This window comes from Lasiosphaeria miniovina, assembly GCF_030549165.1.
Source record: "Lasiosphaeria miniovina strain SMH2392-1A chromosome Unknown B0T26scaffold_4, whole genome shotgun sequence".
In the NCBI taxonomy this organism is placed as follows: domain Eukaryota; kingdom Fungi; phylum Ascomycota; class Sordariomycetes; order Sordariales; family Lasiosphaeriaceae; genus Lasiosphaeria; species Lasiosphaeria miniovina.
Window position 1 is genome coordinate 4,438,246 of NW_026848223.1, and position 26,680 is coordinate 4,464,925.

Below are 26,680 nucleotides of genomic sequence, written 5' to 3' on the forward strand. Positions count from 1 at the left end.
AAAGAAAGAGGGCTAAATGGAGGAATTGGCCAATGGATAGCTATAGCAGCCGTTCTTCGTGACGTAAGGTACGAAATTGCCATGACGTGATCGATACAAGGGGAAAGAGGGAAAGATGTGTTAGTTGGAAACCCACACCAAGGACGAGAATACGATTTTCACAAGTAAAGGGCAGCATAAAAGGGAGGAGGACTGTTGAATAAAGTTTACAAGCCAGAGAAAATACTTCTCTTCTGATCAAAACGATCCATCTCCAATCAAAACAAAACAGTGAAACTCAGCAACCAGCTCTATCAGTTACTAAACACATCAAACAAAACATCTAAACTTACTGCACCACTCACTATCTACACCACATCATCACCACGGAGTTGTTCTTCAACCACGGTCCCAACATGAGCGACATCGCCAAGAAGACGCTCCCTTCCGGCAAGTTGGCCGGGAGCAAGAGCGGGTCCAAAACGGCCGAGAGCTCCGAGCCTGCGGCTCCCCGGTCCGTGACAACGGCGTCTCTCCCTAAGGAGGACCTTTCGGAACCTGAGCATGATGACGAGTCTCAGGAGGTAAACTACACACACCAGCGAGAGTCGAGTTTGCCGGGCAATGCTGAAGAGGGAGAGGGGCCAATCAAGATGGCCGACGATGCTCAGGAGAGCACCGGTGACGTCGAGACCGAGAAGCGTGTGTCCGAGGCTAGCGAAAAGGGCGCTGCCGACGCAGCGCCTAGCGAGGTAAAGGATGTCCAGGACGACGTGGAAGATAAGGGCGCCGACACCAAGACACCTGCCGAGACCACCAGCACACAAACATCACTCACCGAAAAGGCCAAAGAGGCTTTCGACCAGGCCTCGGAGAACCAGCCGACGTCCGAGGCGCGAGAATCATTTATCCAGTCCGCCAAAGACAACCTCGCGACTGCAAGCGGCGTGACCGGCATTGCCGGCAACAAGTCCGAGCAGAAGCAATCGGAGGCACAGGGCTCAGAGAAGAGCGCTAAGGAGGCAGCCGAAGAGCAAGTTCCAGGCGATCTTCAAAAGCCGCCGTCCGAGGCGGCCGGCAAGCCTACGAGCGCTTCGGGGGAGCAGCAAGCACCCTCCGAGCTGCAAGAGATGGCTCCACAGGCAATGTCTCAAGAGGGAGGTTCACAGGAACCAGCCGACTGGGAGAAAGCCGCCGCCTCCGCGGCTAGATCGCAGTACGGCTCAGGGGGATCGCAACAGCCACGGTCCGCGGCTGCCGGTTCTCAAGCCGGTGAGGACGGCGAAGGCCAGGGCATCCAGGCTCATATCCAGGTAGACCAGCAGTTCAACGAAGAGCAAGAGCCTGCGCCTGACCAGCAGGAGGGCTCGCAAGTGCTGCCCTCTGAAGCTCCGGCTTCGGAGGCATGCGGCTCGGAAGCCCAATACACGCAAGGTTCCGGTTCACAAGCGCTCGGATCTCAAGCGCCCGGCTCTCAAGCTCCTCCCGAGTCCGAGACGGTCGCCGAGCATCTCGACTTCAGCGTGCTCAAAGGAGGCAAGGTGAACAAGGGCGGCAACATTGTCAACGGCGACGGCAAGGTAGTCGGCCGCGTGACGTCCGGCATCCTCCAGTACCTTGTCGGCAAGAAGGTCGACGAGAACGGCGAGATCTGGAGCGACAACGGCAAGGTGATCGGCAACGCCGAGCCCATCACAGACAGCGAGCGCGAGGACATGATGAGAGAGCCGTCCCCGTTCGAGAGCTTTCCCGACGCCACCGTCGACGGCAACGGCATGGTCGTGTCGAACGGCGAGTGGGTGGGCAAGGTCACCGTGGGCGATGTCAGCGTTCTGCGGGGCAAGCAAGTCGACGCCGACGGCGACATCCTCGACAAGGGCGGAAACGTCATCGGCCACGCCGAGCGCTGGGAGCCCGAGCCCGAGCCAGAAGCCGAGCCTGAGCCCGAGGTCGACCGTTCTATCCTCGCAGGCAAGCGCGTCAACAAGGCCGGCAACGTGGTCGACAGCAGCGGCAACATCTACGGCCGCGTCATCGAGGGAGACGTCAAGAAGATGGTCGGGCGCATGTGCGACAAGAATGGGAACATTCTCAGCGAAAGCGGCGACATCCTCGGCAAGGCCGACGTCGTGCCCGAGGGCGAGCGCGAGGGCCTGAAAGAAGGCCCCTTCGCCGAGCTCGAGAGCTGCACTGTTGCCAAGGACGGCACTGTTGTCACTCCGGCCGGAGACATTGTCGGCAGACTCACCCAGGGAGACGGCAAGACACTGTTTGGCCGGCCCGTGGACGAGGACGGAGACGTGCTGGACAGGAATGGAAACGTCATCGGCAAGGCCGAGCGCTGGGCACCCGAGGAAGTGGAGAGGAAGAAGAACCCCATGACGGGCCGTAAGGTCAACCGAGAGGGCAAGGTAGTCGACGAGGATGGTAACGTCATTGGCAAGCTGACCTCGGGCGACCTGAACAAATGCTCGGGCAAGGAAATCGACGATGATGGCGATGTAGTCGACTACAAGGGCACCGTCGTCGGCCACTGCTCGCTTCTCGAAGACATCCCGGTGGAGGAGGAGACGGAAGAGCAAAAGCAGCTGAAAGAAAGGACCGAGCAAGACAGGAAGCTGGCAGCGCAGATGTCTGTCTGCATCGGACAATGCCTAGACAAGATCAAGCCCATCTGCAGCATGATCACCGACGTAAGCTTATCTCACGCACAAACACACAAGTATATAGAATGCCAAACTGACCCAACCGCGACGCAGAAAATCGACCAAGCCGAGCGCACGCCCGAGGACGAGCGCGACGAGGAGGCGTTGGTGCAGGCGGTGCGGCCGCTGATCGAGGAGGGCGGTCGCATCCTCAATGAGGCCAAGGGCATAGTCAAGGGGCTAGATCCCGACGGACGAATCGCGGCCAACGCCAAACACAAGACGGCGGCGCGCGAGGCGACACCCGAGGAGTACCACCTGGCCGACGTTCTCAAGGAGCTCACGGGCAGCGTCACCGAGTGCATCGAGGACGCCAAGCGCAAGCTCGAAGACATGCCCCACGCCAAGAAAGAGCTGAATCCCCTCTGGGGGCTGCTCAGCGAGCCTCTGTTCCAGATTCTTGCGGCAGTTGGTCTGCTGCTGGCCGGCGTCCTCGGGCTTGTGGGCAGACTGGTAAGCAACTCCCTCCCTCCCTACCTTACCATTTTGGTCATGCTAACACTGGACGAATAGCTGAGCGGACTTGGCCTGGGCGGCCTTCTCGACGGACTGCTGGGGACACTGGGCATCAACCGTGTCCTTGAAGGTCTTGGAGTCGGCAGCATCACGGGCAAGAAGTCGGCCGGAAAGAAGAAGCAGGGAGGCCTGTTGGGCGGCATACTAGGGTAGGTTGAAGCAAAAGGAAAAATGGGCAGTTTCGGGCAGGCAACTGTCGGTGGTTAAGTAAAAAGCGACGGGGAGAAAAGGACAAAGAAATGAGAATGGGCTGGTTTTGGGTTAATGACAAATTTTCATGATTTTCAGTGCGACGAAACACGATTTACCCGTGGTTGTGGTTGTACTTGATAGCTGTAGTTGGTTGCTTTATTTTTGCGATTGTGTTGATAGTGTAGTCTATACGGAGCAATTGAGAGCCAACTCAATTTAATTCACCTCACCGTCGTGTCATGTCTTTTATTGCTGCAACGCTGCACCGCGCGTGCTTCCTTCCCCTCAAGCTGCCACTCAGATTTCCGTCAGAAATTTCTGACGATCACCTAGCGCACGCAAAACGGGAAACCATCACAAGAAAAAAGAAAGGAAAGAGCGCCCCGGCAATTTTACTTGAAGGCGCCGGCACCCGGCAAGGAAGCCGCAACCACCAGCCGCCTGCAACTCACGTGCACACGCATCGCTGCAGCCAGAGGGGCACGCTTTAGCCCAAGTCAACAGCCCCGGGGCCCGCGTCGCCCGATTTGTTCCAATCACTTACAAACCCTTATTTCGGTCTTTTCCCCCGACCTTTTTTTTTGTCGCTGTTTATACACGCCCGGCGATTTGAGAGATAGCCTTGTTGTGCCCAAGTGGATTTTTAGTCTTCGTGCACACTGTTTACGCGCCTTCAGTGAAAAACCTTGCAATCTGCTGAATCAAGCTGTCCATCTCCCTGGAGCTATCCTTCAATCTTGGCACGCAGCTACCTACTGTATCCACTCACCACTCATCCACTCGCGATGCCACGGGCCCCTAGCAAACGGCCCCGTGAGGTCATCGACTTAACCGGCCTTGTCGACGTCGACGGTGACCGCCAGGCCAAAGCACCGCGCTACCCGTCTTCCTCATATGCCTCGCAGCCAGCTTCGTCGGCATATAGCAGGCAGCCATCAGGCGCTGGCTCGTACCTACCAACGCCCCCAGCATCAATATCCTACTCGGGCCCGTCATCGTCCAAGCCATCGCAGCCCTTGTCGCTGCAAAGTCAATACAGCGAATCTGGCGAGCCTGGCTACATAGACCTCACTCAGAGCGACGATGGCCCCAACTACGAGTATTATGGTTCATTCAGTATGCTGTCATGTTCCTCTGTCTGCTCATCCAAAGCTAACAATCTTCAAGATGCTCATATTGTTGGCGTTCGGTACTACAACGGCGTGGCTTCAATTGGTGAACTCGTCACGTGCAAGAGAGAGCCTTCCAACCAGGTAAGTCAGACTATGGATAGCTATCTTGAACAGCTGGAACCTTCCGCGGCGACTGTTTCCTAACATGGTGTTCTTTTGCTAGTACGACCGAAATGCCATCCGAGTAGATAATGTTTTCGGAGTGCAGGCCGGGCATGTGCCACGGTCTATTGCGGCGAAACTCGCTCCTTATCTGGTAAGTCCCCCAAGAGCACTTCAAAGAGTGCCGTGATTTGGAACAGTTTCTCATGGCTTGCTTTGCAGGATGCCAACGACATTACTATTGAAGCTACCATCTCGGGCCCCAGGAGCATGTATGAGTGTCCGATTCTCATCAGAATCTTTGGAACAGCTGATCCGAGTGGCCGCGACGCCTTGGAAGAGCGCCTCAAGACCGACAAGCTCTTGAAGGCCACCCAACTCAAGCACACCCGAGCGGCCAACGAGGTCCAACGGAAGACTATGGGTCTCAAGAGTGGCAGATCGACATACGGGCTTGCCCTGGATGAGCACGGGCCGCAAGTCTCCTTGGAGCAGCTGACCCAAGTCAGCCAGGCTGTGACGCTCCGCACTGGCGGAGGTATGGTGCAGTCGTTTGCAATAGACGAAGACCAACTCTGCAAGATGCCACTAGCTGAACAGCCTGCTTCCCTTCGCGCTACGTTGCTTCCATATCAGCTGCAGGGTCTCGCTTGGCTGACGACCAAAGAAAAGCCTGAATTCCCAGCACCGGGGTCTCCGGATGCTGTACAGCTCTGGAAGCGTGACGCTCGAGGCCAGTACGCTAACGTAGCCACCAACTTTAAAGTTGCGACGCCTCCCGCCCTCGCCTCTGGCGGTATACTTGCCGATGACATGGGATTGGGCAAAACGGTTCAGATTATCAGTCTAATCCAGACTGGCGGGCCGGGGAGTACCCTCATTGTCGCTCCCGTTAGTGTAATGAGCAACTGGGCACAGCAAATCCAGCGCCACGTCTTCGAGGACAAGGTGCCGGAAGTGCTCATTTATCACGGAGCTTCCCGACAATCCATGAACAGACCACTCGGCAGTTTTGGCGTGGTTGTTACCAGCTACGGGACCTTGTCCAGCGAGACAGATGGCGGTCCTCTGTCGAAGGTCAAGTGGCGTCGAGTCGTGTTGGACGAAGGCCACACCATTCGCAACGCCAAAACCAAGGCCGCCCTAGCGGCCTGCCAGCTCGAAGCGGAATCGAGATGGGTCCTGACCGGGACGCCAATGTGAGTGAAATCTTGCTTCTAGCTAACTAACTGGCCATTTCTAACAACTTGTTCTTTTTCAGCATCAACAACATTCGGGACCTCCATTCGCTGGTCAAGTTCCTTCGCATCAAAGGTGGGATTGAACAATCTGAAATATTCAACATGGCCATTGGCAGGCCTCTGGCGGATGGCGACAAGCGTGGCGAGGCCTTGTTGCAGACTCTTATGGCCGACATCTGTCTCCGCCGCCGTAAGGACATGAAGTTTGTGGACCTTAAGCTACCTGCAAAAACCGAATACATACACCGCATCGCATTTTGGGCAGACGAGAAGAAGAAATACGACTCATTACAGTAAGTTCAAGCATGACGCTCAAATATCTCGAGTTCGCGCTAACGGCGTCCAGTTCCGAGGCCAAAGGTGCTCTGAAGGAATTCCAAGACAAGTCCAAACACGGACAAAAGGGGAGGTTTCAAGGCGTGCTCGAGAAGCTTTTACGCCTTCGCCAAACGTATGTCTCAAGTCTATCAGGCCTGATGTGCATTCTGCTGACAATCCCAGGTGCAATCATTGGACGCTGTGCAAGGAGCGCATTTCCGACCTGCTGAAGCTTTTGGAAGACCAAGATATCGTTCCCTTGAATGCTGAGAATTGCCAAGTTCTGCAAATGGCGCTTCAGCTTGCTATCGAGAGCCAGGAAGAGTGCCCCGTCTGCATGGAATCGTTGACGAAACCGGTCATCACACACTGCAAACACGTCTTTTGCCGCGGCTGCATCTCCAAGGTCATTGAAATACAGCAAAAGTGTCCCATGTGCCGAGCCCCGCTGTCGGAAGACAAGCTGCTCGAGCCTGCGCCAGAGGGCTCGGCCGAGGACGAAGGACAGGATCTCGACCAGGACACCAAGAGCTCAAAGACGGAGGCGCTTCTCAAGATCCTGCAGGCTACGATGAAAAAGGAAGGATCCAAGGTGATCATCTTCTCGCAGTGGACTTCGTTCCTCACTGTGATCCAGCGCCAGCTCGACGAGGCGGGCTACACGTACACGCGCATCGACGGCAGCATGAACACGAGCCGGCGCGATGCCGCCATACGGGCCCTCGACCACGACCCCAACACGCGCGTCATGCTAGCCAGCTTGTCCGTGTGCAGCGTCGGCCTAAATCTGGTCTCAGCCGACACCGTCATCCTCGCCGACAGCTGGTGGGCGCCGGCGATCGAGGACCAGGCCGTGGACCGCGTCCACCGCCTCGGGCAGACGCGCCCCACCACAGTCTGGCGACTCGTCATGGAAGGTACCGTTGAGGAGCGCGTCCTTGACGTGCAGAGCAAGAAGAGGAACCTGGTCACCCAGGCGTTCAAGGAAGATGACAAGAAGAAGACCAAGGAGACGAGAATAGCGGACCTAGTCAAGCTGCTCGGCTGAGGGTGCAATTTTGGGTTGGGAAAGGGGGTGTGCATCAAGCCGTGCAACGTCGTACACTTTGGGTCGGGTGGCTACGGGGATGGGGGTGGGATGGGTGCTGAAAATGATACCCATAGCGATAGCGGCTTTGCTGCTGTGTTTGTGTATTTTACAAATGACTTGTGCAGCACTTAGAAGTATATGACCCTTCGTTCGTGTGGATGTTTACGTGGGGGTTGGTGTCATGGCGAGATGTATCATGGCGGCTTGGGCTGGCTTGAGATTTGGGTTGTCTGTATAAGAGCACTCACTGTATTAGTGTTGGCCACTGCCTTGCGTGGTTTGAGGAGAGCATACAGGTTTGTCAGAAGCAAGGTGTGGAAAACGCAGCGAACTAGTTCCTGCTGTACAGCACTGATCCCATATCTGACGATTCACGTCAACGAAATAACTGCAAGAAATATGGTGCCTGTTCCTAGTCTAATGGAAGGCACAGCTTCTGCACTTGCAAAAGAAAACCACGACAACTCAACCAAAACAGGGGGTGGTGGCCCAGAACAAAGTGAAGTAAAGCAAAGCCCATCTGATGAAACGAATGAGAAAGACTGTCCTTTCTCGCCCCAAGACGCCAATATTTTGGAAAGTAGATAAGGCAACTCCGACCGGACCCCTGACCTATGCTCCCATGCACCCGTGCCGAAACCAAGTCTCAAAGTTTTTGTTACAATAGAATAGAGAGAAAAAGAGGAAATAAGGCCATTAAAGCCGTCTCCGCGTCCGCCTTCGCTGCGGCTGCTGGCAACCATCCGACACCGACGCCGACGCTGAGCCAGGCTCAACCACGACGACCGCCGGGCCCGGAGAAGCCTCTACCGCAGCCGCCGTAGTCGAAGCCGAAACCGTCTGCTGAACAGCATCACCAGCATTCGCCGCATTAACCGCCGCCGGAATCTTCGCGACACCCGCATCAACACCGCCGTCAACATCCGGATCGCCGGTAACAATCTTCTGGCCCTGCGCCGGCGGCCCGACGAACGCCCGCGCGCTGCACGCGTCCGCCACGACCTGGCACTTTCGCTTGCTCCACGCCACGCACCCGCCGTACCCCGACGGCGGCGCGCTCTTGTAGCACGCGTCGGCCTGCGCCCAGCAGTTGGCCGCGCTGTCCCAGCAGCCCGTCTCGGTCGTGTAGGCCGGCAGTTCGTAGCCGCACCAGTTGCCGTTTTTGAGCAGGCAGGATGCGGGGACGGCGTCGGATGGGGTGCTGCTGGCGGTGTTTTGCTGTTTTATGTTGGCAGATTTGGTGGTGGGTGGGATCCAGGCGGGTGGCCCCGCGACGATGTACGGCAGTTTGAGCGGCTGCTGATAGATGTTTAGCGTCAGGCCCGGGTCCGAGGCGTGCAGGTGGCCGGGGATGGCGACGGTGGGGATTTCGGAAGAGGTTGAGGCTGAGGCTGAGGATGACCCCTGGACGAACAGCTGGGCGCAGCCGACAAAGACCTGCGGCGACACGGCGTTGTTGGTGACGTTCTGCAGGGTCAGGATCTCGGTGCGCAGCAGGTAGTACCCGTCGGCGAGACCGGCGGGTGGCAGCGCGACGCTCAGCAGCCCGTTGTTGGCGATCAGCTTGTCCGTAGCCCACAGCTGGGCCGCCTCGTCGTAGCCCTCGGCCCACAGCTTGAACCAGCCGTCGCCGGCAGCGCCGGCAGCCGCGCCGTCGCTCATGTTGGCGACGGCCTTGAGGTAGATGGCGGCCGAGCCCTTGTGCGACGCGTCGATGGCGCCCGGGTTCGACTTGTCGGCCCACGCGCGGAACTCAAACGTCAGCTTGGCGCCCGCGGGCACCGGGCAGCTGAAGGCGACTGCGTTCTGCCCGTCTTTGCCTGCGTGGGTGTATCAGATGTCATGTACAGGATGGGAAGGGGGGGGGGGGGGGGGGGCTCGTTAACTTACCGCATGCCATGTCCGGGCTGTCGAGACCGGCGATGGGAAACGTGCAGGTGCCCCCGTTGTGCGGCATGCGGATGCAGGTCCCGTCGCCCTGGCTGACGTCGTTGACGAAGAGAGTGGTAAAGATAGTATGGGCTGCCGACAGCGGGGCCAAGACGGCCGCCAGGCCGAGCAGCAAGATGGGCGATGGCATTATTGCGTCCAACACGGCGCTCGCGAACGGTTCTGGAGGTGGCCAGCCCTGAAGTAGAAGCGAAAAGAAGGTTGCAGTTGTGTTGTGTGTTGCTACAAGGCAAAGTGAATGTAGATGGCCTAGAAGAGTACAGTCTCTGACGTCTGTGAGAAGCGAGTTGGGGTTGGTTGGCAAGAACTTGCTTGGCCAGAAGCAGCTGCAGCAAGAGAAAGAGAATGGCTGAATGTACAAGCTGGACCAAAAGACCAGTTGGCAAGAGAGAAAGAGTGTGTAAGAGGGAGGAAGAGTAGGAGGGGGGCAGGCGGGAGAAGAAGAAGAGCATGTAGATGACTAGTTCTACATGATCAACCGCCCCTGACACGCAACAAGGGACAGAGACCGCCAGCAGGGCAGGGCAGGGCAGGGCGAACCAAGGTGGGACACAAGGGAAGAGACCAGATGGATGCCCCTTAGCAGACATTACCAGAGGCACACGACAGGGCAGAGACGACTGGGCAGAGCCAGAGAAACAAGGCAAGGGAGCTAGGCCAGGCCAAGCCAGGCCTCCTTTGCTCACCGCGCGTGTCGCCCAAGGCAGGCAGGTGATAATCAGAACAACACGCGAGTTTGTCTGTGACGACGGCGCTATGTTGTGCTCTCTCTCTCTCTCTCTGTAGTAGTAGTCTGTCGTCCAGACTCGGAATAGCACCACCCTCAGAAACCCAGGGACGGCAAATCGATAGGTAGGCCGCCTGCCGTCTTCTCGCTCAGTCGACCCGTGTTCGAGGTTGAGCCGCCTCCTGCCCCTTACTTGCCTGTCTGTCTATATCCGTCGATATATTGTGGGGGAGCACGGCGTCGCTTGTGCCTGCGAACAAGCGGCGATCAACGGGTACCTACCGATGCCGTAGTTGCCTCCTCCTCTTGTGGGAGGGGCGGGCCAATTGAAAGGCGCCCGCGTGTAAAGCCTCTGTACTGTACGAATACCGTATCCGGTATCCACAGACAGGCTCTCCACGCCGCCCATTGTCCATACATACAATACAACCTAGGCAAGGCAAGGCAGATACGGAAGCGCGTTCGAAGTTGGCAGCGGCGAGAGGAAAGGAGTGGTTGTAAGCGAGCGAGTCTGTCTGTCTGTCTCTCTGCCCGTCTGTCTGTCCATCTGTCTGTCTGCATTGCAATTTCGTGTGAAATCGGCCGTTCTCGCTTGGGAAGATTGTTTTCGCCAAGACGCCACGTTTTTTCACCGGAAGAGCTCCCACCCACCCAAGCACGCGGGTCGCCGTTTGTTTCGAAACCGGAAACCCTCCAAGGTATAATTTTCGGCTGCGAGTGAGTGAGCGCGCGCGCGCGCTTATTTGGGCGAAACGCTTGCTTGCCTCTCGCCTACTCCAGAGCTCCTTGACAACCAACCAGTTAATTATTCTTAACATCTGAGTGGCGGGCATTTCATTCGCAAAGCGGTAACAGGAACGTATGCACGATTGCACGTGACAAAAAAAACAGACATCTAGGCCCGCCGGATATATATTATTTATTTAAATCCCTTCTTATATGCCAGCTCGCGGCTGCTCTTATTCAACATTTACAACGCCCGACCTCTCCTCTCTCCTCTCTCCAAGGGAGACAACAAAGCGGATGATGAGCTTTGCTGCATGAGCGCGAAGCTGAAAAGCTGGTATTGTCCAGCAGTTATCCACATCGGTATTCTTCAACGTCCCTATTCTCTTGTTGTCTACGTTATGTCATCCTAGTCGATATATCCTCACCCCAGCTATCTGGGAGATGGCGTCAACCAGCCAGCTATCACATACCTCCTAGCCTTGGGGGTAGGATATGACTATTGTTTTTTGCTGGATGCGAGAACCCCAGTACGAACCCTTCGCAGCAAACACTCGGTCCCAAACCAGTGTTGCATAGCTAGCACCATGGGGAGGCAACCATCGACAGAGACCTAGATGAGTGGAGAGCTATATTCTGTCTGCGCAAGGCAAGTACGAAATCCGTAGCCAACCAGTTGCTGAGCGCCTGCAGACCATCTACCTGCTGCTAGAGAGCGCAAACATGGCGCACCACCAGCCTCGAGGAAGAATTACACCGCGTCTATTATGCAACCGCAGAGATGACTTTCCCGCCGCCGCCTCCTCCTCTCCATCAGGGTTCCTTTTCCTACATGGCGCGTCCCCTTCCCCAGCTTTTAATTGTTTCTGTTGGTACATGGTACAGATTTATATGCATAGTTATATTATTACACAGCGGTTGTTCGTGATATCATGGGGTATCGCTTTTTCTGGGGGGTTGGTCTTCTTTCACTCGTTGATCTTGGCAAGGATCCTAGGCGTACTGTCAGACCACCACGCAAAGCACGAGAGTAGGAAGGATGTAGAACTCACTCGCTATCCCGGAACAGCTGGAACTCCTCCTCGCCAACCTTGACAGGCGATCCGCCATACTATACAAAGATCCCGATGTCAGCGCAACGCCCCTCAATGCATTCCTAAGACTACGCCCTCGCGACACTGCACATGCCACATACCTGGGGGATGAGGACACGGTCGCCCTGGGCTACGCCCATGGGGACGCGCTTGCCGTCGCGGTCGAGGCCGCCGGGGCCGACGGCGAGGACCTTGGCCTCGTTGAGCTCCTTGACCGACGACTCGGGCAGGAAGATGCCGCTAGCCGTCTTGGCCTCGGCCTTGACGCGCTGCACGAGCACGCGGTCCAGCAGCGGGACGAGCGACTTGATAGATCGGATTGTGGTAGACTGGCAAGCACGGAAATGTCAGCATCGGAAGCGTCTCTCTCTCTCTCTGTCTTTCTCTAGTCCATCTTGCTGTCGTGCACACGGCTTCTCTCTCTCATCCCAAAGCCGTGTGCATGCGATTGTATTGCCAGGGCGCCGAAGCTTCCCTGCTACCCTGCTGCTGCCGCATTGCTAGTAGCTCTCATCAAGTCCGCACCCTCCCTCGCTTGTCTCTGCCACGGCGGCAACGATAAATTGGAGCACGTAGGATGGGGGTGCCTTACCATTTTGACTGGGTTGAAGCAGCGGCTGGGGAAGAGAGTCGAGATATGTTGTGGATGATACGGTAGGTAGTGGTAGTGGAGGTTTGAAGAGAACAAATTCGGTGTGAAGGGAAAACTAGCTCCGTTTTTTTCTCGATCGCGGATCGCGAGCTTCCAAGAGCATCTAGAAGATCCCCATTTTTTTCTGGGCTTGGCCCGGAGGTAACGTTTCTCCCCGCCGAGGTACGTACTTTAGCCCCCTGCTCGCTGCGCAAACATCTTATTTTAGCGGGCCGAAATGTCTTCCCCGGCCAGGAGCGGGATGTTATTGGCCTGTAAAATTTGCAAATGTCCGTGAATGATCTGAGTGCCTGCTCATCCTTCGCCCATCCAGCCCGAAATGCGAAAGATAATATTCAACCTGCAGGCTGCATGCAATTCTTTACAATGTAGATGTATTTCAAGAACAGCGTCTCGCCAATAGTATCGTAAGAATATAAAACAAGAACTGTAAAATAGCGTCCCCGCTTGGTCCCTCACAACACAGTCGAATCTCGGCTCCGCTCTCTCCTCAAATGTACCCAGGCTTGCCACTCTCTTCTTCTCACAACCAAAGGATATATATGTCTCACATAGACTCTATCAAGGACCGTGATCCAATCCTTCTTAGCCCTCAATGCGTGTAACCTGTACTTAGTAGACCCAGAGAGGTAAAAGGGGCCAAAGAAACAACAAGAAGCAAAAAAAGAGGAACACCTAAATACCCGCTGAATGCCCAATAGACCGCCCTCATCTAAGAAAGCCCGGGAAATTCGCTTCGCATACCTCATGACTCCAATAACGTACCGTCCGCAGCCTCCCACTCCCTTTTCAAGTCCAAGTATCTTCTTACCAAGCGAACATCACATCTGATAAGAGAACCCGACTGACATGCTACCGCTCCCCAGAGCCCTCCCGTTTCCAAATCATAGCACCAACCGCCTCCAGCCACTACGCTTGCAGCCCTTCGACTAGCATCGCGGGGTGAGCCACATCTATATCTCGATGCCAAGAGCCTCTGGCTGATTATTTGCCGGCGCTGGCTGCACTTGAAGGCGGCTCTAGAACATGTGTGTGGTCATCTGAGTTGACCACGACACCGGCTTCGATCTGCCTGCAAATCACCGTGTTGGCCACCCATGGATCCTCCAGGATCTCGCTCATCTTGGCTCGCTTCTTGGGGTCGATTGCTAACATGCCCTCTATCACGTTTCTGCTTTCTCGGGGTAGCAGTCGCAAGATCCTCCATGGGCCGCGCACCACCTCTTTCTTGTCGCCACCACCGCCAGCACCCGCAGCGCTGCCAGTACTCGCAGTACCGGCGGCCTCATGCCGCTGTGTCGACTCGGCTGGCGTAGACTTGTCGGCTTCATGGCCCGATTTGCCTTCTTGACCGACGAAACTTGGATAATCATAGTCTCTGGCGGGGGTGGAGCTCAGGGCTGAAGTAGAACTGGCGTGGGGAAGGATGAGCTTCTTCGGATCGTGACCCGGTGACGGATCTGCAGCAAATAACCTGAACGAGTTGTCGGTTAGGCGAGGCACCTTCCACGGGAACCGCCTCAATGTCATGCAACAGTAGATAATAGCTAATGACCAGATGTCTACCGCTTGCGGGTCGTATTTCTTCTCGTCGTAGACCTCTGGCGCGAGATACGGGTCCGAGCCCACAATGCCTAACACGGTTGATTAGATCACTCAGCCTACCCGTCGACTTGGCATGGCTTACTCACCTCCAGCAGGAACTATGCCATTTTCAAATGGATATCTGTAAACATGGGCGCTCCCGAAGTCGATTATCTTCATAATGCCACGGTCGCTAACCACGACATTGTCGAGCTTCAGATCCCGATGCGCAAGGCCCATGCTGTGTAGATATGTGACGCCGCTTAGGATTTGCAAAAAGCAGCAGCTCACCTCCTCGCGAGACATCTTGCCAGTCATCACTATGGCGAAGAGGTCGTAAGGCGCATACTCCATCACTTCGTACCATTTACCCTTCTCCTGAACAATGTCAAGCGTCTCGATAATGTTGCCATGGTGCAGCGAAGAGCCCATGCAGTACTCTGCCGTGAGTTTCTTGACGTACTCGCGTTCCGTCTCGTAAGAATGGCGAGGACGGAACTCCTTGACAGCAAAAACAACGCTATCCTCGGCGCGCTTCATAAGTCTCACGGATCCGCCGGCGCCGGCTCCCAGGACCTTTCCGAGCTTTCCGTACTTGGACGTAAGTCCGTGGTCATCTCCGAAGGGAATTTGAGATGACCTCGAACCGGGCGGTGTCTTGGCATTTGATCGGATCGACGCTACCGGGGACGCCGTCCGCTTCGCTTTGTTACTAGAGCCTAGCTTAAAGAAGCGTTTCAAGTCTGCCATTGAGCTGTTCTTACTCTGGGCAAAGCTCTCTTCCAGATGCTCGTCCTTGTGCCTTCCAAGGCGTTTATCTGTCGAAGCCCTTGGCAGACTGATCGTCGAGGAACTTGGAGAGCTCCCCTTCTTCTTCCTTGAGAAGACAAACCGAGGATCAATCCCCTTCTGGGCTTGGCGCTTATTTGCAGCGTACGGATCGTTCACTTCTCCGGGCGGCGGCGCATGGCGAGTATAGAATTGCGAGGCAGCCGCAGCTCTTGACGGACTGGTCTCGCGGGAAACCGGCACCGAGCCGGTTGGGGAGTTGTTGGCAGTGCTGAGAGAGAAAAGGCCCCTGCGATGATCGCCTAGCGATCCGTGGGAGTGTTCTTTCTCGTCCGAGGTAACCGGTCTCGGCGAAGCCTGGTCCGCCGACGCTCCCCGCTGTACAGACGGTCGAGGAGACGAAGGAGAGGGTACATCTTGGGCGGAGTCGAGGGGTGTGATAATGTCGGGAGCGCGACCGAGTTGATCTGGATCCCGGCTATTGGCAGCTTCACGGTGAAGGCCTTCGCCAGAGGCGGTCCCCGCTGGGGTGAGCGGGGGAGTATGCATTTCCGAAGCTCTCACACTGGTGTTTAGGAGCGGCGATTGGCGGCCGGCCGAGCTCCGGGTTGGCTCGCGGCTCGGCTCTCGAGAATCATCCTCATGGGAGGCAGTCTATTGTCGGGTAAATATCAGCTGGTGGCCATGCGAGATTGCCAAACTGCCGTCACAAAAAGAGACAAATGGGGACAAAGAAGTTGATTGGGGGAGAAGTGGTAGGTACGCGGCCCGGGCTGGCCTTAATTGTTTGTGCAAGGCCAATGCCGCAGGAGCAAAACCAAGGCGCCGGGAATGCAAAAGTCAAAGGGGTAAGACAACATGACAAACTTTGACGCAAAGCTACGTACTCTAGAGGCAGGAAGCGAAAACGGCTCGTAGGAGAAGATGTTCATCCTCCGCTCTTGCAGCGGGCAAGCTTTGAGTCGATCAGAAAGATGGCGGATCTGCTCGGGCGTCACGTTGTCGCCTGGCTCACCCAGAGAAAAAGGTGTTGCTGTTGCTGCCCCCGCGGGGCTGCCTGATTCCGCATCTCTTGTGACAATCTCTTCAACGGTCGACTTGAAACGAACCGCAGGCGGCGGTTGTGCACTCTGGTCCGGCACAGAATCCGGCACGGATCCTGAACGGTCTGCACAATTCCAGACACTGTCAGCCGAGGCGCTTGTGATCGCCTCAACCCCGACTTGCGGCGCAGGCTGCTGAATCGGATCAAGGTTGAGGGTGCGTGGGGGGGTTGCAAAGGAGGGGCAGTTTTTCCTCCCAACAGACATCTCACTTACCTTCTTCAGCTGGGCGATCCAGCTCATCCGGCTCTTGGCCGACGTTTGCCATCTTGACCGCTGCACACCAGACTGCACAAATTGCTCGACGATGCGCTTCGTTGCGGATGAGGTCGGTGGGCGGCGGCGATAACGAATGCCACCAACGACACGGGTGTGGATGAATAGAATTAGATTTAAAGATGACGGCGGCGTTGCGAAGGGAATCGAAGTCGTCGTTACGAAGATGGTGGGGCTATACTTTGCCTGCAGACCAAGTACATGTACATGAATGTCCCATGTATGTACATCCCGGGTCCCTTACAAAGACCCGTCGTTGGTTGTCATCTGGGGGCGGCGCGGGGTCCCTTGAGGCACTTTTATCAGCCCAGACCGGCTTCTCCCAGCTGGTCGATACGGTAGCACGAGGTACCCTGGGGTGTACTCTACTTTAGGGAGTTACCGCAATACCCGCAGGTGGGACTAACTAAAGTGCACTTCCAGGTGAACTGGGTTCGGCTGCATTGACAGGAAATTTTCTCGAAGGCAATGACTCGCAGAACGATCGGCTGCCCGAGGCGCAGAATCCGAGTTCCAGACTGTTTCGGGAAGAATCGTGTTGCGGGGTTGTCTGACATGGATTCGCTGAAGCTCTTCGGCGCGAGCGTGGCTTTACCTGCCACTTGCTGCCCGCGCTTACTCGGATACCGCGGGACTGCCACTTCGAAGGGTAGGTACCAGTCTTGGTAAGGTGCTTACAGTAGTGTGCTCTGTAACATTGACGTTCCTAAACCTGGAATCACAAACAAGGCTAGGGGAAGCTGCCAACGTCCTACCGAGGTCCCGAGAGAGACGAAACTTGTGACGACCTGAACACTGGACACATGGAACTCGGGATTTCGTGATAAGGGAAGCTGTCGAGGACAGTATATCAGGTAACCTGAGTCTATACGTACGCCGCTACGGTTACACGACCCTATTCCTACCAGATTAGAACTCGTGACGATAAGGTACTACTAAGGCATCCATACATTGCCTACCTTACATACTAGGCACTCAATGAGTAAGGCAGATCATACGTAGTAAGAGTGAGCTACACACGGAAAACTAGTGTCGATAAGACATTGGACGCTATCCCACGTCAGTTCGGCACTCCAAAGACTAGCTCTCGCAGAATAGGCGACTTGTGTAGCCTGTGCCACTCTCGCCGTTGTTGTCAGTTAAAAGTTCCGTATGCCTCCATTACAATACATAGTTGTACATACAACCGCTCATATACATGGCCAAGATATGTCTGTTTCGTCTGGTATCTCGACGCAGTTGGTTTTTTCCAGATCCCATCACTCCATAAATGCCCCCAAACGCCTGATGCTCCGCTCTCCAGCCAAGATCGACAACCTATGGGACCACAGCAATCCCAATTGATTTGCACTGGTAGATGATGGCCCGGCAGAGGCCTTCTAGCGGCAGCCCAGAGAGCCGCAGTTCTGTCTGCTTGATCTTGGCGATCTCATAGACGTGCTTCAGGCTCACGGTTCCGACTGTCTCTTTTCCGGGAAAGTTCGCGCCTTTCCTTACGCCCTTCTTCCCAGGCGCAACCTCGGCTGCGTTGAGCAGAAGCCATGACGTCTGCGGAGTCCGGATATCGAAGTGGAATGACCTGTCGCCCTTGACCGTTACTCGGACGGGCATCGGAGTGCCCGCGATGATGTGCTGCGTCCTAGCATTGAACTCCTGCAGAGGGTGGTAAATCCTGGTTAGCCTACAATTTCGTTGTCCTTAGCAGCTAGCGGCGAGAGAGCACCGACCTTGCAAAAGTCCATCGACTTGATGCCTTTGCTTCCCAGTGCTGGGCCGACTGGAGGACCGGGGCTTGCCTGGCCAGCCCCGACAATGAGCTTGACTATCTGATCCACGGGGCCTTTGACTTTCGACATTGCGGTAGCTCGAGCGGATGCGCTGTTGAAAGGTTGATCGGATCGTCGGGAAGCGTATAAGCGGTAGCGAAGGTTGATCGCGTATCCGTACGCCGGATGGTTTCGAAGCTCGATTATTCGCGACTGCTGCGCGCCTGGGCCAAAAATTTTGGGTGTCACTGCCGATAGGCCCGTTATCGCATCAGCCACTTATCCTCCCATGCAGCCCAAATTGCACGAACATGTTCAAGCCACTTCTGGCCAGAACCCCTGTCGAGCATGCCAAGAGGCACAGTGACGTCCCTTGTCAATGCGGCGATTTAGTGGTCTAGCCACCCAGCCTAGCCCACTACGGGAGCCAGTACCAGCGGCAGCCCCTCGTGCTCCACTGGCTGTTTCTCCGTGGCCGAGATGGCCGAGGGGCGACCGTCCCATCGTCAGCGGTGAGTGACCTCGACCTTCAACCAGAACTCGTGCGTTGGAAAATTGAAAGGTCCCTCCCGCGTCCTCTAGCTGCTTCCAGATTCTCGCGCCTCCTTCATTTCCCGATATCTCCAATATCTCCATCATGTTTAAGTGGGCGCAACAGCAGTAAGTGTCCAAAAGGGTGTCCTCGGCCCCACCTTGCGCCATGACGAGTCTGATCTGACAGCGCCTCAGGTTGGCCAATGTTGCCGGCACCCAGGAGCCCATCTACGGCCCCTCGGCCATCAAGTCGGTCGCCGAGGAAGCCAAGACGACACCTTACTCGGAGCTTACTAAGGATGACTTGAAATGGGAGGTCATGGACTCGACCTCGGTCGAGACGCAGAGCTTCTACTTCATGTCGGAGGGCGGCGTTCTCGGATTTGCCCAGGTCATCTATAGTAACGTGGCGTAAGCTCGACTCTGCTCTGGCTCTTGTCTCTCCGCCGTCCCCCCTCGTGCCTTGGCTAACCCGTTGTTCTAAAGCGGCATCCGGACAACCTGTCAATTCAGCTCCAAGGTCTTCTCTCTAGACCCGTCGAAGCCGCACCTATGGTGCTCGACTCAGCTCCACAACTACGAATTTAGCGAAGATAAGTCGAATTTCTACGCCACGGACTGCGCGGTTGAGCTCTCGGAGGATGGGACAACATATACGATCAAGTCGATGAACGATGATAGGGCTATTGTCAATCTGACGGTCAAGAGGACGGCACCGGGGTTCAAGGCTGGAACCACTGGCAAAACACTGTTCGGCACTGATCTGGCCAACCCCTGGGGCTCCATGCGCCACGTCTTTTGGCCGAGATGCGCTGCCGAAGGAACTATCACCACTAAGGACGGCCCCATCGACTTCAAGGGCCAGGCTTTCTTCGTCCACGCCCTCCAAGGAATGAAGCCACACCACGCCGCTGCCAAGTGGACCTTCTGCGACTTCCAGGGGCCGACCTACTCGGCTGCCATGATGAACTTTGTGACGCCCCCGTCGTACGGCTCGACTGTAGTCAACGTGGGCGGCATTGCCAAGGATGGGGAAATCATCATGGGCGGTTGCACGAACGAGGTCACCCACCTTGAAACAAAGAGCGACACTGAGAATGACTGGCCGGAACCGACTAAGATCAAGTTCCACTGGAAGGGTACGACTAGGGATGGAAAGCCAGTCGAGGCGACTATAGAGGGCGCCCTCGAAGAGAAGCTCGACAGAATAGACGTCATGGCAGAAGTTCCTGGCTTCGTAAAGAAGATTGTGGCCGGGGCTGCAGGCACAAAGCCTTACATATATCAGGTACAGTGATCTCCGAGGGGGAAATTAGCGTGTGTTTTATGCTAACAATATCCTATCAGTACTACCCCCACAAGGCAAAGATGACCCTCAAGCTCAAAATCGGCGATGAGGAGATCTCTGAGGAAGGCTTTGTATTCAGCGAGGCAACCTTCATCTCAGAATAAGCTGCCGTGATCACCGGGAACGGCTGCGCTTTGTTGGGTAATCCTACTGTAGAAGTAGCGGTCATGTGAGCGTTGAGAGATGCTGGAAGCTGGGTCACTCGTTAGGCTGTGGCCATGCTGTACACACAACTTCGATAATGGTTTTTTTTCCTCGTGCTCTGGACTAGTGGGCGACGGGCTTTGAATAAGTAGCGTATGGATCTCGCCATAACATAGGGTCTCGGTTGGCCCTACCTAATATATACCTGAATTGGATTTGGACATTCTGCCTAATACCGTACCGTACTGTATTGCTACATGTGAAGTTCATGGCGCAAGCCACACCCCAATTTTCACATGTCGTTTTCGTCTCTGCTTCCAGCTCACAACAGTACGCGTGGCTTTCCTTCTACGCGCTTGTTGAAATTTTGGCCCTATCCGGTTAGTCGCGTTTCAACCATCAATCCGTTTTAGGGTGTTTGCTCACTTTCTTACATACATACATACTATGGTATGATGGGTATGTTTTCCCCCTTGTATGTGTACCGGCAAGGGTATGTTGGCCAGTGCAGTCCCTGCTATGCTCACGCTGTATTGCGATTGAAAGGGCGCCGTAATTTTCAAATCGTTGCGCTCCTGGGGGCTTGTCGGTACCCGAGCAGGGGGCGAAACTTTAGCTCCCAACCATACGCAGTCCGCAAGCCTCACATACTTTTCATTCACTCATTGAAGTTTCAGGCACCTGCACTTCAAACAAACAGGCTGCACAACAACCCTGAACTTCCATCTGCGACTGCCAATCGTGACTCCGCAACTAACCCTCCCACCGAAAGCCTCATCCGACCTTTGAATTGTATTCCATCCGGCAAAACAACCTACAGCGTAATGCCTCCTACGATCCCTTCACGGGGAGGCCCCAGCGGCCTAAAGTTCAGGCACGCAGCGGTTGGAGGAAAGACGGTTCTAAGCGCAAAGCCTATGGGCGCACAACGCCACCGGTAAGTGAACTGTGCGGGGCGCTACCTCAAGGAAATGGATATTGGGGATTGCCCCGATTGCCCCGCCTCAGAGAGACAGGAACCCGCTAGCTAACCCAAGGACTTGAAACAGCAAAATCACGAAGGACCATATACGCGGCATCAGTAAGTGCTTACCTCCCTACTTTATTTTATTCATGACTCTGCATCTTGGATTGCTCGGTTCAATACCGAGGTATCACCTATGGGACCTGCGCTGACTGGTGGTTTCTCTTTTCCAGCCAAGCCCACTATCAGGTATGTTCGATATCCATTTTTCCCCACTACTGCACGGTTTTCGCATGGCGCACTCCGCGTTTCGACGCCGGAACACCACAACTTTACTTCCCCCCGTTTTACTCGTTCGTGTTTCTTCATGTAACGGAGAGCTCCCATTTTCAATCAAGGGATTGCCTCGGGCCGTCTCCACCACGTGTTGTAACAAGTACCTTGATAATACCTGCGGGCCGTTCCTTACGCAACAACCCGGGCTCCTCTCAAGCTACTACTGCTGCGCTTCATCCTTCATGGTTTTGACACTCACTGACATTCTAAACACAGACGCCTCGCTAGACGCGGTGGTGTGAAGCGTATCTCGGCGGGTGTTTATGATACTATACGATTAGCGCTGAAGGAGCGCCTCACTATGGTAAGCCCCCTTCATCCTTCTCGCTCTCTCTTTTCGTCCTTCGCTAACACGTTATGAAAACAATAGGTTATCCGAGATGTTGTGGCATTCACAGAACACCGCAATACCAAGACAGTCACGGTCAACGACGTATGTTACCCTTTACCCTGTCAACGATGTGGGATATGAGGGGGCAAGTCTTTAACGATTATAACCAGGTCATTTTCGCACTGCGGCGTCTCGGGAGTCCTATCTACGGCTTCGACCCTGAGACTTTCCACTCAGGAAAGAAAAAGCTGGGCGGCGGTCTCGGAAAACCGTTAGAGGACGACGATTGAGCAACACATCTCTTCAGCTACCGCTATCACACGGTTCGGCTGATCTTGCTCGATCATCAGCGTGTATGGTTAAAAACCACGGCGGTATAACGACTACACCGCCTCACAATGCTACTCGAACGATGACCTTCTTTTACCCGGCTGGCTCTCTCATGTACGGATACTCATTACCGATTCACTCGGTTCGGCGTAATACCTGTTACCACCCACGGTTTAGAAACGGTTCCCGAAAATCGAGCATCGGCCGAAAACACGAACGTCCGGAGACGGGCGGCTGATTCAGCACATACCCCCATGATTGCAGTCTTTACTAGACGGGTCTGTTTGTTTTACTTGGGACAATATTAAGGCGTTAAAATAGCAGGCGTTTGGTTTGGTTTCATGAGGGTTATGACTACGCTATTGCTTTCTTCCCGGTCAGGGTGATAGTTAAGGATCGTGGACATGATAGCTCAGGAACGGATGTACACATGGATTGATAGATAGATTAGAAGAGGTTTTTTTTCATCTCACTACATGTCTAGTTCTTCGGCTGTCCATATCCGCCTTAAGCGAGAGCTGTTATTGTAAGGCTGCCGTCCGTAAAGGAAGGATCTTTCGAGAAAAATCCGAGCCGAAATAGAAAGCATGACGCGGTCTAGTCCTGAATCGAGTATTATTATAATCAGTGTCTCCCACATTCGCGGTTGCTGTCATTTTTGGACGACTTCATTAGCAGCCGGTAATGATTAATGGGGTTCTGTGAAGTGGGCCTATGTAAAAACTAACCAACCTCGAAGGGTATATTAACGAAAGTTCTATGTGGTATCTGTGGTATCTCGAAAAGACAAGGAAAAATAGAGAGGCATTTTAAAGTCGTTAACCCGCCCTTAATAACCGCCCCGACCGACCGACCACCCCACAGCCGAACAGCCAACGTCATGCCTAGGTACCTAGGTCAGGTAATTCCTATTCTCCGTACTCCGTGCTCCGTGTTCCATATTTCGATACCAATGGTATGTATCCCCGTCCCGCCTATGACCGAAAAAAACCCCCCCAAACAAAAGCCGCCTCCTTCCAGCCTCTATATCCGATGGAATAACGTATATGTACCTATAATTATGTGCATGGTATGGTATGGTATGGCATGCAATGCAACACCGAAAGATTCACACAAAGATTCGAGATCCGTAGGGTAAGGGTTGGGTATTGGCATCCATCACCTCTTGCGCTTGTCGCACTCGCTCACGACGGCCTCGAGGGCCCTGGCGGCCTTGATCTCACCCTTGCGGAAAGGTTTGTTAAACAGCTCGGGTAGGACCATGACGCTGTTGGCGTGTTCGAGGGCGAAGCCGATCTCAGCGTCGCGGCCGCACTTGTCGCGCGTGACGCGCACGGCCTCGCGCAGCATGTCGCCGCCGACGCCGCGGTGGCGGTAGCGCAGCTTGGTCGTCCAGGCGCGGATGACGCCGCGGCCGCCGCGGAGGGCCGGGCCGCGGTGGTGGCTGTTCTTGCTGCCGCGCTTGGACGTCGCGGGCGCCGAGGGGCTGCTGGGCACGAGGCGCAGCACGAGCGCGCCGACCAGATCGCCGCCGAACCGCGTGCCGATGACCACGTCCTCCTCGCCGTCGTCGCCCACCAGCCAGTCCCAGCTCAGCTCTTCGGCGGCGCGAATGTAGCCCGACACGAAGTACCGGATACCCAAGAGGTAAGTCATGACGACGCCACTACCCAACGTCAGGGTGGTGCCGAGGTCGTGCTGCCGCAGGACCCATGCGTACTGGTAGACTCCAGACAGGAGGACGAGCAGCGAGCCGACCAGTAAGGGGTGGAACACGAGATGGAATGCGGCCTGCTGCCGCTGCTGTGCGATGCTGTCCGCGATGAGCTTCAGCCCGTCCACCTTGTCGTCGTGCGTTTTTAAGACGTTCAAGGAGAGAGGCGGGATGTCGTCGAGAGCTGTCAGGGGCGTCAGGGGCGGGTGAGCACCGAGGGGCGAGGGCGATGGGGGAGCAAGCGTGTGCGTTGACCACGGCTCGAGATTTGGCGTTGAGACATTGGACGACATGGCGGAACTCGGCAGCACCAGATTGGCGCGGAGGAATGTAAAGAAAGCTGGTAGCCGTCGTCAGAAAAGGAAGACGGGGTTCGTTAAGTGAGAACCGGTATTTTCGACATTGGAGGGGTTCAATGTGGAGCAGCCCCTTTCCAAGACAGAGAAGAGGGGTGGTTTTTTTTTCCCTCCAAATATTGATAGAGATGAAAACGTGGAACGGAGAGGGGGACGCTAGTATGAAAAAAAAAAAAAAACACCAAACAAGAACAGGCCCAAATGTCAAAGTGTATTCAGCCCTCTGGTCTGGTTCCCGTGTTGTCTAGGGGCGAAAACACATAAGAGAAGATCCCCGCGCCAAGAGGCAGAAAATTGATGCAAAATTTGGTAAAGAGGGGAAACTAGAAAAGAAAAAGAAAAAAGAGCAGACTAACGTCACAAAAGCCAAACAAGGATTTTTTTAACTTACCGGTGCTGGTTTTCAGGCCGGGCATCGCATTGATCCTGTCGACAATGGTGTTCGGGTTGCAGGCGCTGAGGTCGAGCTCGGCGACAGAGCCCATGTGTCTTGAGGTGTCCATTTCATTGGAGCGCTGACAGCTCACGGCAGCAGCCTTGAGGTGCGGAGGCAATAACCGCGGACGCCGGCAGTGAACGGGACTTGCACGCCTGGGAAGCGAGAATCAGAAAGTATTAGTTAACAGTTTTATTGGTGATTTTTCGGAGTATAGCCGCGCTGCGGCAACTCGTCGTCTTCATCGGCTTTTCAATATCCCCTGGGCTGAATTTTGACAACGGCCGATAGTGCTGGATATATGAAGGAAGACCCCTGGTAGTGGGGGGTTATCAGGACGAGGTACCCATGACTTACATTTCAGGGTGCTGGAGAGACAATCTGGAGAAAATATGTCCAACGACGGCGTCAGCCTGAACACAGCACAGATAGCCCTTGGTCCCGATAGGCGATAATGTCGAACGCCCGTAGGATGACGACAGAGGCTGGGCCGACGATAGCCAGGGCTGCGGGGGAAGGAAAGTCTCTGGCCTCCAAGCCAGTATCCGGTCCAGAGTCTAGGCCATCGACGCTTTACTGCGTACCCGTGGACAGACAGACATCCACGGATATAGAGAATGCAGGCCTCGTGCTCTTTATTCCGCAGACGGCACCCGCTGAGACAGAGATATCTTGCGCGTACTCTTTGGCCCAGAGGCTGGGAACCAACAAAGGCAGCATTGATGGCCTCGTCGTCCCACGAAATTCTGCAGAGCTTGTTTGATAGCGCGATAAGGAGAAATTTGTAGACCAATGGGCATGGAGGATCAGGGGCCAGCATCCTGGCCCCAGCCCATCCCACGGTCACGACTTCGCCGCGAAACGGCCCAACGAGAAACATGTATAAGAAAAGGCCTATTATAACACTACCCGAGCCGTCTTCAGAGCCGGAGCACGCACATGCAATGATGCAAGTGACCAGCCAGCACCAGCCAGCACCACCAGCCAGTGCATCTGTGTGGGTGGAGTAATCTGTACATACGTCCAAGTAGATGTGTACTTGGAACGAAGCACGGAGCACGGAGAACGGAGACGACCCAGAGCACTGGCGGGCTGCTTGTCTGGTGTCGAAATGGATCACGACAGGCGTGCTGCATGGACAGGGCAACTCTTCGCGAGGATGTAGGCCGCAGATCCAAAGTCAGGACTGTCTGGCTAGCCAATACAGCGCCGCCTGAATTGTTGACTTTGCGTGTTCACTACCGATGAGTGGGCTCATGGCTGTTTCGAAAACGAAAACATGGAGCCATGACTGGGCCGGGAATGGGCACCGATCTGAGATGATGCGGCGGCCAAGCATGGGGCGGTTCCCAGGGTCCAACCGCTCCTCCAAGCTCGACCCCAGATAGATTTGTCCAATCCGTGGCTAGAACTAGTCCCAGAGGCCGGAAGACTCTTAGGGCGGCTGGAATTGGATACCTAACCCCCACCATCAATCGAAACTCGACGGCGATCTGCTCTACTCAGAACAGGGGATAGTTCCCTGGCTGATTTTCCAGTGATTTTGACTGTGTAGACAACAAGATAAGGTAGTGTATGAGGCGTGCGTGCGAGAATTGCCGGAAACCCTGAGCGAGAATCGCCCTGACCCTTGGTTAGGTTTACAACAAGAGAACCTGGATACAGACGGCTGATGGCATCGCTCCACTGTTTGAGAGCTGTCAGTGCCCTTCACCCAGACCCAAAGCCCCGCCGTCATTGCCCCGCCAAGAGCCCCAACCTCAAACACGGACACGCCTCCTGCGTCCGGAACAGTACGTGGCTCACACGGGGTCCGCAAACGGCCTATTTCAGGCAAGATGCTGCGTTCATCAGGACTCGTGGATGTCAGGTCACAGCCGTCTATTCCAGGTTTCTCCTTGGTGTAGGTAGTTGCCAGACCGCTTCAAAAGTTGGCCGACTCAGTAACTAATAGTTAGAGATCCGTAGTTTGGAGGAGCCGTCTGAGTCCTGGCAGGCACCATGCTATACGTACGTAACTAGAACACCCAGCCAAAGATAAACCGATGAGATTCTTCAAGTGTCACCAAGGACGAAATGTTGAATAGCACGCCACACAGTTTAAGGTAAGTGCCGATTGGCCTCATCATCTCAACCGCGTGCCCAGTGCATCGTCAGCATGTCGCCCAAGAAGCAGAGGCTTACTGACGAACGGTTAGTAGTCCT

At 55.2% G+C, this 26,680-nt stretch overlaps 10 protein-coding genes across 10 annotated transcripts; 4 read left to right on the top strand and 6 right to left on the bottom strand.

Moving 5' to 3' along the window:
* Positions 1-778: 778 nt before the first annotated feature.
* B0T26DRAFT_711801 (uncharacterized protein) lies at positions 779-3,571 on the top strand. Its single transcript, XM_060442057.1, has 2 exons — positions 779-3,137; positions 3,198-3,571. The coding sequence occupies exons 1-2, from the start codon at positions 1,110-1,112 to the stop codon at positions 3,351-3,353; spliced, it is 2,184 nt and encodes a 727-aa protein (XP_060296873.1). The 5' UTR covers positions 779-1,109; the 3' UTR covers positions 3,354-3,571.
* Positions 3,572-4,179: 608 nt separating this feature from the next.
* B0T26DRAFT_312116 (RAD5-like protein) lies at positions 4,180-7,355 on the top strand. Its single transcript, XM_060434324.1, has 7 exons — positions 4,180-4,491; positions 4,560-4,645; positions 4,728-4,820; positions 4,889-5,865; positions 5,928-6,200; positions 6,254-6,358; positions 6,409-7,355. Exons 1-7 carry the CDS (start codon positions 4,476-4,478, stop codon positions 7,271-7,273), a joined length of 2,415 nt encoding a protein of 804 aa, XP_060296874.1. The 5' UTR covers positions 4,180-4,475; the 3' UTR covers positions 7,274-7,355.
* Positions 7,356-8,011: 656 nt separating this feature from the next.
* On the bottom strand, positions 8,012-9,395 carry B0T26DRAFT_647168 (glycosyl hydrolase family 61-domain-containing protein; the record flags this gene model as incomplete). The annotated part of the gene is made up of 2 exons (XM_060437877.1): positions 8,012-9,135; positions 9,206-9,395. The coding sequence occupies 2 exons, from the start codon at positions 9,393-9,395 to the stop codon at positions 8,012-8,014; spliced, it is 1,314 nt and encodes a 437-aa protein (XP_060296875.1).
* Positions 9,396-11,686: 2,291 nt separating this feature from the next.
* B0T26DRAFT_676296 (hsp10-like protein) lies at positions 11,687-12,407 on the bottom strand (the record flags this gene model as incomplete). The annotated part of the gene is made up of 4 exons (XM_060439961.1): positions 11,687-11,711; positions 11,771-11,829; positions 11,914-12,141; positions 12,405-12,407. 4 exons carry the CDS (start codon positions 12,405-12,407, stop codon positions 11,687-11,689), a joined length of 315 nt encoding a protein of 104 aa, XP_060296876.1.
* Positions 12,408-13,330: 923 nt separating this feature from the next.
* On the bottom strand, positions 13,331-16,416 carry B0T26DRAFT_312241 (serine/threonine-protein kinase-like protein). Its single transcript, XM_060434325.1, has 3 exons — positions 15,725-16,416; positions 14,156-15,491; positions 13,331-14,098 (listed from the first exon to the last, which is right to left on the bottom strand). The coding sequence occupies exons 1-3, from the start codon at positions 16,181-16,183 to the stop codon at positions 13,449-13,451; spliced, it is 2,445 nt and encodes an 814-aa protein (XP_060296877.1). The 5' UTR covers positions 16,184-16,416; the 3' UTR covers positions 13,331-13,448.
* A 1,117-nt stretch (positions 16,417-17,533) lies between these two features.
* B0T26DRAFT_741167 (mitochondrial 54S ribosomal protein YmL19) lies at positions 17,534-18,072 on the bottom strand (the record flags this gene model as incomplete). The annotated part of the gene is made up of 2 exons (XM_060443934.1): positions 17,534-17,869; positions 17,944-18,072. 2 exons carry the CDS (start codon positions 18,070-18,072, stop codon positions 17,534-17,536), a joined length of 465 nt encoding a protein of 154 aa, XP_060296878.1.
* Positions 18,073-18,619: 547 nt separating this feature from the next.
* Positions 18,620-19,968, top strand: B0T26DRAFT_752062 (oxidative stress survival, Svf1-like protein; the record flags this gene model as incomplete). Its single annotated transcript, XM_060445475.1, has 4 exons — positions 18,620-18,642; positions 18,712-18,927; positions 19,003-19,804; positions 19,864-19,968. 4 exons carry the CDS (start codon positions 18,620-18,622, stop codon positions 19,966-19,968), a joined length of 1,146 nt encoding a protein of 381 aa, XP_060296879.1.
* Positions 19,969-20,832: 864 nt separating this feature from the next.
* B0T26DRAFT_676300 (histone-fold-containing protein) lies at positions 20,833-21,929 on the top strand (the record flags this gene model as incomplete). The annotated part of the gene is made up of 6 exons (XM_060439962.1): positions 20,833-20,945; positions 21,058-21,089; positions 21,206-21,221; positions 21,525-21,612; positions 21,679-21,741; positions 21,810-21,929. The coding sequence occupies 6 exons, from the start codon at positions 20,833-20,835 to the stop codon at positions 21,927-21,929; spliced, it is 432 nt and encodes a 143-aa protein (XP_060296880.1).
* A 1,188-nt stretch (positions 21,930-23,117) lies between these two features.
* B0T26DRAFT_312642 (uncharacterized protein) lies at positions 23,118-24,455 on the bottom strand. The gene is made up of 2 exons (XM_060434330.1): positions 24,396-24,455; positions 23,118-24,023 (listed from the first exon to the last, which is right to left on the bottom strand). Exon 2 carries the CDS (start codon positions 23,974-23,976, stop codon positions 23,128-23,130), a length of 849 nt encoding a protein of 282 aa, XP_060296881.1. The 5' UTR covers positions 23,977-24,023; positions 24,396-24,455; the 3' UTR covers positions 23,118-23,127.
* Positions 24,456-24,629: 174 nt separating this feature from the next.
* On the bottom strand, positions 24,630-25,799 carry B0T26DRAFT_312398 (uncharacterized protein). The gene has a single exon (XM_060434328.1). The coding sequence runs from the start codon at positions 25,353-25,355 to the stop codon at positions 24,717-24,719; it is 639 nt and encodes a 212-aa protein (XP_060296882.1). The 5' UTR covers positions 25,356-25,799; the 3' UTR covers positions 24,630-24,716.
* Positions 25,800-26,680: the final 881 nt, after the last annotated feature.